We start from the raw sequence: 12433 nt of genomic DNA on the forward strand, positions 1-12433 counted from the left end.
AAAAGCTCAGATGTGAAAGAACCACTAGAAAGTATAATTCACCAAGTCACTGATCTCTCACACCTACATTCCTAACTGAGAGGCAGAAGTAGGAGGATCATTAAGAGCTGAAGGTCAGCCTGAACTACACCATGAGTTCAAGGTCAGCCTTGGTATCAGACTGTGATTCTGTTTCAAAAACCAAAAACCAAAATAAGAGACCAGGGCTGGAGAGATATCACAGCTTCTGCTCCTTAAGAGCACCTGCTGTTCTTGCTGTGACCTAGATTCTATTCCCAGCACCCACCAGGCAGCTCATAACCATCTTTAAACCCCAGTTCCAATGAACCTGACACTTTCCCTCTTCAGGTCTTTTGGGCAAAGGGACACTCATGGTACACCTACGTGCAAGCACTTATACACATAAGAAAAAATAAAATTTAAAAAATTAAGAAAACAAAATACACCTTAAAGTAAAAAGCATGGTTGCAAAAACTTAGAGTATAATAATACTTAAGAATGTGCGCGTGCACGCACACACACACACACACACACCACTCCTATAATAATGGACATAATGCATTAAGAGTAAGAGGCAAGCTAAGGAGCAGGGTTTGGCTGCATAGGTTAAGAAACACGGTTATCATCACCAGAATTACAGCATTTTTCAACACAGCAAAGGAACAGCTGAGAGGGAAGCAAGAGACAAGTCATGAAAGTCAAGAGCATGAATGTCAAGACATTGGTAGTAAAAGTATAGCTTAAATATGCGCATTAAAAATTGAAGGGTAACTATGAAAACATCTTGAAGTTGGTATTCTTTACTCTCAAATAAGATAGTCACGGCACAAATAAGGCAACTAACTAAAAAACTGTGGGCTACATCCAAGTATGGGACTAAGAACGGGGTCTCCAGTGGAGGAGTCAGAGAAAGGACTGAAGGAGCTGAATGGGGTTTGCAACCCCACAGAAAGAACAACAATATTAACCAACCAGACTTCCCAGAGCTCCTGAGACTAACCCATCAACCAAAGAGTACACATGGAGAGACCCATGGCTCCAGCTGCATATGTAGCAGAGGATGGCAGTTTCAGCATCAATGGGAGGAGAGGCCCTTTGGTCCTGGGAAAGCTCAATGCCTCAGTGTAAGGGAAGGGGAGGCTGGCGGGAGTTGGTGGCACACAACTTAAAATGACACAGGATAGGTGAAAATAATGAAATGTAGCTTGATTGATAACATGATAGATTGATAAGTTTCTAAAGAAAACATAGCAATACAAACATAAGACCAACTAGTAACAAAACTAGCAGCAAATGGATAAAAACAAAGCTGTCTTCTTGATGCAACCAGGTAGATGGCCAAGTCACAAACATGCATTTAGTAACATACCTTCAAATTGTAAAATGCAAAAACATTAGAACCACAAAAAATGATTCCTAGAATTATACTGCATGAGATTTAAAACAGCTTTCTCAAGTCTATGTTACAGATAAGTTAAAAAAAAAAAAAAGACAAACAAAGGGGATTTTAATGAGTGACTATATAACCCTAAATATATAATGGCACATTCAGCATCTATAGAGATCAGCTCAAAAACTGATCAAAGTCTCAAGGCATAAGACACAGAAGCATGTTCTTGAACATGCCTGAATAAAACATAAGGATGATCTATGGAACCTTTGCTCTTTAGATGCTATCATGTGGGCAAAAATCTAAATGTCAACCCTGATCAGAAAACTCTAGGTCAGAATATGTTTGCAGTGTCATTCCACAAAAGAATCTGATCATCCATCAAAAATTGTTAATGTACACATCTTGAGTCAACAACTGCACCTCTTCAAACCCTTCTTATTAAAACAAAGTGCGCACAACCAGAAAACAACCACATAATCGTATAGATTTCTACATCAATTATAACAGCAAAAGCAAGGATGCAAATATCCATCCACGGAAATGGTTTCATCATTTACCATTTCTCTTCTTCATATAGTATGATACACTGACCCGGAAGACCTGCCCATAAAAGGGTTGGTTGTGTTCATGTTAAGTGTGAAAGACATGTGCATATCATCTAAATCATGTCCACGCAGAACGAAGACAAGCAGGGACTGAATGCACAACACTGCTGCTAATCAAGAGAGGGAGATAACTTTCATATTTTATACACATTCAACTTTCAGTTCATTTGAACCTTACATGATTTGTGCCACTCACATAATTAAAACATAGCACTAATTCTTAAAACAGTCTTATTGACTACCCAGGGGCAGGGGAGGAAGCTGGATGTCCCTGCTTTGTGGACATCAAGTATTTAAAACAAAGAGTACAGTAACAGGGCAAGTTCACTAAATTCTTGTAATGTTCCACAAGAAAGCCAGTTTAAAGATGCTCCCTATAATAAATATGTAACTTATCAATGTAACTGAGCCATTCTTTGATATTTAAAACTTATCAAAAGAAAAATGAGTTGGGTATAGAAGTGCATGCTGTAATCTCAGCATTCAGGAGGCATAGCAAGAAGAATTCCACATCAACCTTGGTTCTGAGAGACCCTGAGCCTTCCGCCTTTTTCTCCACATTTCCATTCACCACCATCTTAACTGAAGAACCTTCTTGCTTTTCAGTACAGACCTACAACCTGTCATTCACCTCATTCATTCCCTTTTGTCTCTCCTTTATCCTAGAGTAAAACTGAGGTCGGAATAGCACCTACTCCGCTGCTTTAGCTTAAGCGAGCTAGATGCACAGGCATGCGCAGAAGTCATAAAACCCTTTTAATGTTTATACTGTTTTCTTTCTTCCTCATGTTACAGAGGCAGCTGCAAGGCATGGATTCTTCACTCGCTGCTGTATCCCGAGAGCCTGCGAAGAACTTTAGGCAGAGCTCACAGTTGTTGCAGCCGACTTAGACTGTAGCCATATGTACGGACAGCTGAGATTATAGTAAAAAGGCTAAGTATTTACAGAAAAAGCAAGTTCTCTGCATATTGTCGGGAATCATCCATAATAACTCTATCTACTTACAAAGCATAATATTAACCATGCAACTCCTAGCAGCACCAAGCAGCATTTAACTCATTGATCTCCTGGTGCCGACCTGGTGAAATGCAACATAGAACAAAAAAAAAAAAGAAAGAAAGAAAGAAAGCCAAAAGTGCAACTTACTCTTTATTCCTGCTCTTGATACAGGGCTGGTAGAGGACTTTGATGGCATTTGAGGCAGAGCTGGAGTCCGCTTCCGATGCATCTTCCAACATCGGGAACTTCCTGACCCAACTAGAACTTCTCAGAGGTTCGATCACCAAACTGTCTGAGTTTAAAAGCCAGAGCTAAAGGATGGAAAGAGAAGTCCACAGAGGAGAATGATGCTATTCCTTCTATATTATGTATTACCACTTAAAAAAAAAAAAAAACACAGGAAGTAACAGAAAAACATAATGTATAATTAAGGTACGCTTTTAAATTTTATTTTTATTTTGCGTTATGTAGCATTTGAGAGAGCAACCATGTAAGAATCTTTTTTAAACTGATTAGGGGAAAAAGCATCTATAGAAATGTTATAAGTACTCTGAAATATTTGGAGCTCCCAGCATCAGTGAGGGGTCAAGCAATGTAAGCAAAGGCAGGCAAAGAACAGAGAGAACACGGGCATGAGATGAACAATAAAATTGTCTATGTGGCTGATGCGGAGGAGGGTAAGTTAATATGTTTCCAGAATACTTAACAGACAGAGCAAAGCACTAACAGTAGCAGAACTTCCAGAGCAAGGCAAGGCCTGTCATATAGAGAGGGACAAGTCTCTGCAGAAGGGGGAAGTGTGAGCCATAGGCATTCAACAGTCATCAGCTGGGAACGACTGAACCAGCCTGGTCAGTAGGATGTGTGAGCCACAACAATGCCTCCTAGAAGAGGTAAGTGATTATGGCCATTATGGAGGGTGGTAGATATCTGAATTTAAAATGTACCATATTAAGCTAAAAAGCCCTCTTCTGAAGAAGTAAAAAAAAATTCATGTTCTTATAGCACTGTTTTCAGTGGCCGAGCAGTAGAATTGTAGTCATTAAGGAATTGAACCCGGGCTGGAGAGATGGTTCAGTGGTTAAGAGCACTGGCTGCTCTTCCAGAGGTCCTGAGTTCAAATCCCAGCAACCACATGGTGGCTCACAACCATCTGTAATGGGATCTGATGCCCTCAGAGCAACAATGTATTCATACATAACATAAATAAATCTTTAACAACAAAAACATTACTGCTGCCTTGAATAAAAATGTTCTGTGAAATTAAAAAAAAAAAGAATTGAACCCAACCTACATTTATACCAACAAGAAACAACCATTGATACGCGTAGTTCTTACTGAAAAGCTAACCATGTAACACTGCTTTGTTTTGTTTCACTAAAATCTCAAATACCTGTGAGAATCTTTAGAAATGGTTGTATCTGGACAGAAGACACATGTTTTATATACATCTGCATAAAACTGTTCCAATGATGGCCTTTGAAAAACGTGACACATCAGGCTTGGGGAGTGGACAAGATGGGGGGAAATTTAGATTCATCATATTCTCTGAATATATCTCAAAAATATATCCTAGCAAAGTAAGAAAAATAAAACTTCAATGGAAGAAAATTGAAAGATGGGTTTCATCTAGAAAAAAATCACTTAGCACAAGAAAACTTAGGCTAGGAGCATGGCTCAAGACATAAAGTGTTAGATACGCTAGAATGAGCACCCACGTTTGATCTCCTGAGCCCATGTGAACATCTGGGGCTGGCGGCATGTAGCTGTAATCTCTGTGTGGATCCCTGGGTCTCACTGGCCCTGGGGTTCACTGGCCACTTCAATTGAGCTGGCTGAGCTTCAGATGAGAGATTATCTCAAAAAAAAAAAAAAAAAAAAAAAGGTGGAGAGCAGTTGAGGAAGACCTATACATGGACCCCTAGCCTCCAGCTATGTGTGTGCTCACACATGCATGCACACACAAAGGAAGCAAACAAAAATTTCAAACTACAATACCACTACCCATTGTCTATCACTCTGGGAGTATCCTAAAGACATTCTGGCTCAACCCTGAACACTTAGCAAAGCGTTGTCCATAAGAACATAAGAAGCACTCTGCACGGGTTGAGGAGCTGAAGAAGAGAGATGCAGAAAAAGGTTATGGTCCAGGGCTGTTTGGGTTTCCAAGTAACTGGGTAAAATTCACTTGCATAGAGCATCCTTCCAAACAGAGGTGGGATGGCTCTGGCACCTGCAGGACATGGAGGGCACAGATGCACCAACGTCAACATCTTCCTCCAAACCTGCTACTGTCTCCCAAATGCCAAGCTGTCAGTGTGACAAGGAGAGCGAGTTAATGCTGAGAGTAACAACTTGCAAAGAGACACAAGAATGCTACAGAGATGTGACACGTCCAGAAGAGCCACTACCAGGAGCAAAAAGCACCACTTTTAGTATGAGCTTCCAAAGAACAACAATTAGGTTTTCTGACTGCATCCCTAGAACCTAGATGCAGGGGCACTCAGTTGTGTGGTAGTGAACGAAGTGAGCTAGATTCACAGGTTAACTGATAGTTAAAAGTGCTACGGTCACCTTCTAGTTTCCAGGCTTGAGAGGTAAGAAATAGAATGGTGGAAACTAAAAAATTAAATAAAATTTCCAAGACTCTGGATTTCATGGCCATAAAATGGATGAGAATGATTTCTTACCAAGATGTATACTTTGCCATCCTGGCCTTGAATCGTGAATCTGAAAGTGCTTCTAGCAGAGGAGAGTTCCACCAGGCACTGAGCAATAATGCTCTGAACAAACTGAGACCTGTTGCAACACAAAGCATTCATCACCATGTGACCTTCCCATGATTCTAACTAACAACTATGTCAGAAGGACTCAGAGGCACCTGCGGGGCACTAGCTTGCGTGCCAGGCGTTTCTGACCACCATCCATTCCTTTAAAGTCTTCCCTAATGATCATCTGGAGTACTAAGAGTGTATTTGTGTTTGTACCAGTCTCCTTAAAACTCAGCCTGCTATCACTAATACATTCCATCCCGTACATAACTACTCCCCTGTGGTAATTAATGTTGACCAACAACTTGGACAAGATGTAGAACCGCCTGGGAGACAGACTCCTGGCCGTATCTATGAGGGGTATGAGGGGTTCTCTTAGGATAACCAAGATGAAATGACCTTTACTTTGGGTGGCACCGGTCCATGCACTGGGCTCCTAGACTGAATAAGGAGAAATAAGCTGAGCACCAGCACTTGTCACCCCCTGCTTCAAGAACTGTGCAGAGTGTCACCAGCTGTCTCAAGGTCCGGCCACCATCGCTTCTCTGCCATAAAGCACTGTGCTCTTGAACTGTGAACCAAAGTAACCTCTTCCTAAGTCACTTTTTCTGTCACAGCAACAAAACACGTCACTCACACACGCCTTCTCTGTTGACTTAAACTCCACCGACAGCTCATCATTCATCCACACTGTATATAGAGCACATCAGACCATAACTAGGGTGAGAGATGTCCTCCCAATTATTAATTGACTATTAATGACAATCGTTTCTATTTCATCTGCCTTAAGTGGCAGTTCTAAGGTACAGAATCCAGTCACATGTAAGAGGATAAAATTCAAGTTTATTTTCAGGACGTTGTAACTTAGCACACGTGTACTAACGTGCTTTCTGTTGACGTGATAAGCACCATGAGCAAAGCCTCTAGGGAGGAAAGGGTTCCTCTGGTGAACACGTTCATAGCACTGTTCATTATCAAGTAAGTCAGGACAGGAGCTCACACAGGGCAGGAACCAGGAGGCAGAAGCTGATGCAAAGGCCATGAAGGGGTGCTGCTTACTGGTTTGCTCGGCCTGATTTCTTATGAACCCAGGAGCACCAGCTCAGGGATGGTACCACCCACACACAACTGCCTAGGCTCTCCTCCATCCATCACTAATTAAGATGATGCCCTACAGGCTTGCCTACAGCCCGGTCTTATGGAGGCATTTTCTCAATTATTTCTGATGACTATAGCTTATGACATAAACCTAACCAGCACAGCTATCAAGGGAAGCCATGGCAGGAACTCAAGTCAGGTCGAGTCGATAGAGAAAGGCTGCTTACTGGCTTCTTGCCTACAGGCTGCTCAGCCTGCTTCTTCATGCTATTTATGACCAACTGCCAAGGGTTGGCATTACCCACTGTGAGCTGGGCCCTCCCACACCAATCATTGGTCAAGAAAATGTTCCATAGCCACGCCCACAAGGCTAATCTGACAGAGACAAGGCCACTTTTTCCCAGGTGAGTCCAGTGTGTGTCAAGTTCGCAAAAACTAACCAGTATATGTTGTAGCTAACTTCTGTTTATGAAAAATAGAGTAAAAGAAAACAATGGTACTTTTAAAAGTTAAGTACCCCTTTACAAAAAAAAAAAAAAAAAAAAAAAAGTAGGCATCCCATGAAACTGATCTCTATTTCCAAGTTAATATTAAAACCCAGAACTAATATTCAAAAGCCTAAGGGTGGCAAATTAGATGATCCTGGATATGCTGAACATAGGATCAGAAACAAAATCTGTTGCAGTTTTACTTATATACATACATTTGTCTATAGCACCATATAAGCAAGAAATTGGTCTTCAAGTATTGTATGTATGTGGTTTGTTTCCTCTGATATTTACTCACAGAGACTTTAAAAATAAAAGTCTGTTTCCAAACAGAGTTAGGAAGAGCTACATGCTCAGTCCATTGTGCCTGTCCTCAAATTATACAGAAACTTGATATGTTATTGGTACCTTGGAATGTTCGGAAAACTTCCCTTGGATGGCTGGATAATTACCTCTGTCATGTAAAATTTGGTTGTTTCTGTAAATAAAAAAAAAAAAGAAAATATTAAAAATCTTCCCAATACATTGATATCACAGACATATTGGCCCAAAATTATGGCCTTCCAAAATATTTTGTCTGACCAGTCAGCAGATGGATAAACCTGGACTTCAATAAATAGTTTCCAGAAGTAGTTTTGTTTTGTTTTGTTTTAAAGGCACTTCATCTTTGTACAAGACAGCTCCAAACTTCTGGTGGTGAGGACTCTTTTCGGAATCTATACTAATGAGACGTTACACATGAGAAGTCAGGATCTCACAGTCCTGACCCACAGTTAAGACCTTTGTTTATTCTATGGACTAGCCACAAATCAGAGAGTCACTGAGGGAGGTTTGTTATTTAGGATAGACCAAGGCACAGAGCTGTAACAGTGACGTCATTTTCTACCTGTGCTCATACACAGTCCTCACCAAATCTGACTTCCTGTTTATTTTGCTGATTATAAAAATAATTAACCAGCAGGCTAGACATTTGATAAACATTAATATAAACACAACCGTCTTGGATGGTTGAAAAATTCATGGAAAAGTTTATTCTCATGAATAACAAAGGAAATGTCTAACAAACTAATTTTTTTAGCACTGAACAAAACATTTTAAGATGGTAAGTGTATCGTGGTGTGTGTTTATGAAAAAATGGACAGGTTTGCACACATATTGCCACCAGAAGTGGAAAAAACTACAGAGAAGTCTCCCAGCAGAAGTCTTAACCAAACTGACCACTTTATCTCAAAGGAAACTTGTGAAGTACTTGCCAAACTACAAAGAGGATAATACCAGTTTAAACATGGCAAAAACAAATTAAAATCTCAAAAGCTGAAGAAAGTTGTTATCTAGGCAGCGGAATTTCACACATAATTGAAGTTTTAAGCAGGTCAAATTAAAACCAGAAGTAACTAAAATAATAAGATAATTTGTCCATTTACAATAATACCAGAAAGTAGGGTATTTTTTTACATACGGTTGCTTTATAAGACACAGAAAAAGGTAAAAAATGTAATCAATAAAAACATGCAATGATTATTAAATATTACTATATATCTAGAAACATGAACATACGTTTTCTTTCACTTTTGTCAATTTCACCTTACTGTTTTGAGGTCTTACTGTCACATACAGAACTGAGTCATTTCATGTCACACAGTGACCCTTCAGGCCTCAGCTCAGCCACTGGCACTCATTTATTCCAGAGCCACTTAGCCAGTTGTTTTCACACAGCAGCTGCCCATGGGCCATGGCCAACCACCTCTTCTATCAATCTTCCTTGAGCTTTCTGGGGTCCCTTTCTTCTATCTGGGTACAGGTGGAATTTCTCTTAATAGGAAACAGCCAGCGGCACATCACCCACTCTGTCTGCTTCTTTGTCGGCGGGGGGGAGGGGGGGGGACTTTTAGGTGCCCTGAAGTCCAGGGGTTAACAGGTATTTCTTTGTGCACACTGACAACCCCATCCGCTCTCTTCAACTCTCCATTACTGCTGCTTCTTTGAAGCTAATCTGTCATCCCCCAACCCTTGGTTGCTTTTAAGATTTCTTTTTTCTTCCTTTGCTTTTCACTCGGCAGCATTACTTTGATACACAAAGACAGATTTCTTTTTATTTGTCTTACTTGGGCCTCGCGTAGACTGTCCTTCATCATTTCTTAGAACACTCAGTGACTCTTTGTTCAAGCTCAGCCCAAGCAGCATCTTTTCCCTCTTTCCCCAAAGGAGCATAATTAAACACACAGTGGATTGCCTCTTTCCACATTTCTGCCCATACCCCACACATGACCTTTGCGCTTTGGTTTGCAGGGTTAAAGATTCCTCTCATCTTTCCTCTACTCATAACTCTTGATTTAACTTGGATCTAGTCCTCTATCAACAACCCCCTGAATTACAATACATATAGCTCTTTAGAGAGCTATCACGAAGCTTTCCCAGACACACTTACTGGCATTCATCTCGTGTCCAGCCCCCTTCAGATCTGTCTTTTACACTGTTAATTATACAAAGCATGATTTACAGTTTAGATACAATATGAAAATTCCAATAGGAAGTCTATTTCCACTGCTAGTGCTTTGTGGTGGTTCCGTTAACGCCATGATAAAGAACTGCCCCCCACAGGCTCATGTTGAAGGGCAGAGGCCCAGCTGGTAGCTGGTAGTGGTACTCTGAGAAGTTATGGGGAGTGTAGGAAGGCCCTAGCTGGAGAAGGTAGCTAGGTATGCAGGGTGGTCCTGGGTGGTTGTGTCTGGATCTTAGCCCCAAGTCCCAATAGTGCCTATGAGTTAAGCAGCCTCTACCACCCAAAGCCACTATGATAATTTTCAGTCTCTACGGGTCCAGACTCAGCAGAGGCAAGGACTAAGGGTATCCAAAACCAGGAGGTGGAATAAATTCTGTTTCTTTAAATTTTTCTCACCTGTTTTGGTCACAGCCGTGGAAAACCATGATGGGGGTATGAGGGGGGTGATCCTAGTCAACATATATGGCCAGTTAGCTCGAGTCATACGACACTGTACTTGAAATTTACATGAAAGAATCTGTTTTAAAAGGAAAGCTTTGCTTCCAAAGGTGAGAGGCACCTGACTTTGACAGCATCTCGTGACATTCCTAGCCCCCGATAGACAACACTAAGTTAAATAACTGAAGTTCCCACGGTGTCTAGGACTGAGCATCCTGTCTCTACTCCCCATACCTGGCTGAGAGGGGCAGCCTTTAGAAGCTCAGCGTTTTGTGGAGACAACGTTCTCTGTTCTGTGTAGGCTTTCATTCCCGTCTGTACTTTCCAAAGAAATCAAAGCAAGTGTTAGGGAGTACTGGCGCCTTGCTGGGGAGGTGTGCCTGGTTCTTCAGTAACTTTGCTTTGGTGGCAATTCCCTCATATATGCTTCATATCCCGTACCCTTTCCTCCTTCCTGGGTGCCACCCTAGACACTGCCCCCACATCCTCCACTTCAGCCTGAAGAACTCAGCCTATTGGGGTTTTCTGTAGAATAGGTCTGTTCATGATTCTTTCGTTCTATATAGTTATCTAGGAACATTTCAACTTTCTCTGTAATTCTGAAGAATAATTTTTGCTGGATTGAATAGGAGTACGGTTGGGTGATGAGTTTTCCTGACAGCACTCTGTCTTTCTCTGAGGTCACCAGTTTTCTGAGAACTTCTCCTTAGTTGTGTTATGAAGTACACTTCTGTGTTTGGTTTTTCCTCTGCACTTTGATCCTGATTCACTGCCTTTCCGCAGCTTTCTACCATCTGGAGCTCTTCTCATGAAAATTATCTTCCACCACAGTGCTCTCAGGCCTTCAGAGTTATTTTATGACCTCTTTCTTCACTCATACAGAGACTCCATTTACATGTGTGTTGAGACTTCATTTACATGTGTGTTGAAACCTTGATGCTGTCCCAAAAGCATGAGGTTTTGTTGATTTGTTTCAGGCATTTCTCCCCTGTCTCCTTTTGATTGGCTAATTTTTACCAACCTAAAACTACAATACTTTCTTTTAATCTTCTATTCTCAAATCTGTACTTTGGATCATCTAGTTTTTTTTTTTTTTTCAGACTCTATACTTTTTTAATTCTAAATTTATCTATTTTTCTTTCTGTGAAATTTGACATTCGAAATTATTGGAAGACTTTTAAAAAATCTCTACTATTCATTATAATTATTTCAGAGATTAGCTTCCAAATCTATACACATATTCAGCATCTGTAGGTCCTTGTTTTTCTTATAAACCACTCTCTTCTGCTATGAAGATCTAATAATTCTCCATGTAATGCACTGGATCAACTATGGACTTTGGCCTTGCTCTTTGTTTATCCCTGCAGTGGTCAGTTAACTGGCTTGAACTTGCTCCGTGAGAGTATCAACAGTGTAGTCACGAACTCTGCTCCGTTCCTTAAACAAGTTTTATGCTTATGTGTGTGTGTTCACATATATGCGAAGGTCCTAGGACAACACACAGGTTTTCTTTCTCTCCAACCACCATTTGTTTTCAGGAGATTGAACCTGGCAGTCAGGCTTGGCCTGCCCACTGAGCCATCTTGCCAGCCCTCTGTTTAGTTTTTCGATGTTCATCCCAACTTCCTGAAGAATATTCACTGCACCTGCTTATGCTAACTCCCCAGAACTCTTTGGGAGAAGGTTCTGCTCGAATATTGAAAGGCAGGAACTGTTTTACAGAATTTGCCTTCTGGGGCATCCAAGTCTCCCAAGAAGGAAAACCAGCAGCGGGCGGTTCTACCTTGCTATGACGCCTCTGCACTAGAACCAGCAGGGCATGATAACCCTGACCAAGCAGCACCCCGCAGTCACCAAAAGCTTTCTACTTGTACTTAAGGCCCACTCAACAAGAAGAAAGCCATTTCTGGTGCTAGAAACCATGCCAACTTCCCAGGGCAACTAAAACCATGGGCACTGGAGGACTTACAACCACTCCATATTAAACCAGCACAAACCCTAAATATATCTAAACATCTGTCCTTACACGCATAGATAAATGCAATTCTCACACACCATCCAGGACACATCGCTTTAAAAGCCTTTATTGTTTAAACATGTTACATAAAGGGCCATTTTCATGCTCAGGCATGGCGGT

At 41.1% G+C, this 12433-nt stretch overlaps 1 protein-coding gene across 1 annotated transcript in view; it reads right to left on the reverse strand.

The window, feature by feature from the left end:
- Positions 1-12433, reverse strand: part of UBE3D (ubiquitin protein ligase E3D) — a 137791-nt gene that overhangs the window by 102159 nt on the left and 23199 nt on the right. The window contains exons 6-8 of the mRNA XM_080934120.1: positions 7764-7833; positions 5689-5797; positions 3146-3309 (exon numbers count right to left, since the gene is read on the reverse strand). Coding sequence (XP_080790246.1) covers positions 3146-3309; positions 5689-5797; positions 7764-7833 — 343 coding nt within the window. The remainder of the gene's footprint in view (positions 1-3145; positions 3310-5688; positions 5798-7763; positions 7834-12433) is intronic.

The sequence above is a fragment of the Micromys minutus genome, assembly GCF_963924665.1.
Source record: "Micromys minutus genome assembly, chromosome: 21".
Lineage (NCBI taxonomy): Eukaryota > Metazoa > Chordata > Mammalia > Rodentia > Muridae > Micromys > Micromys minutus.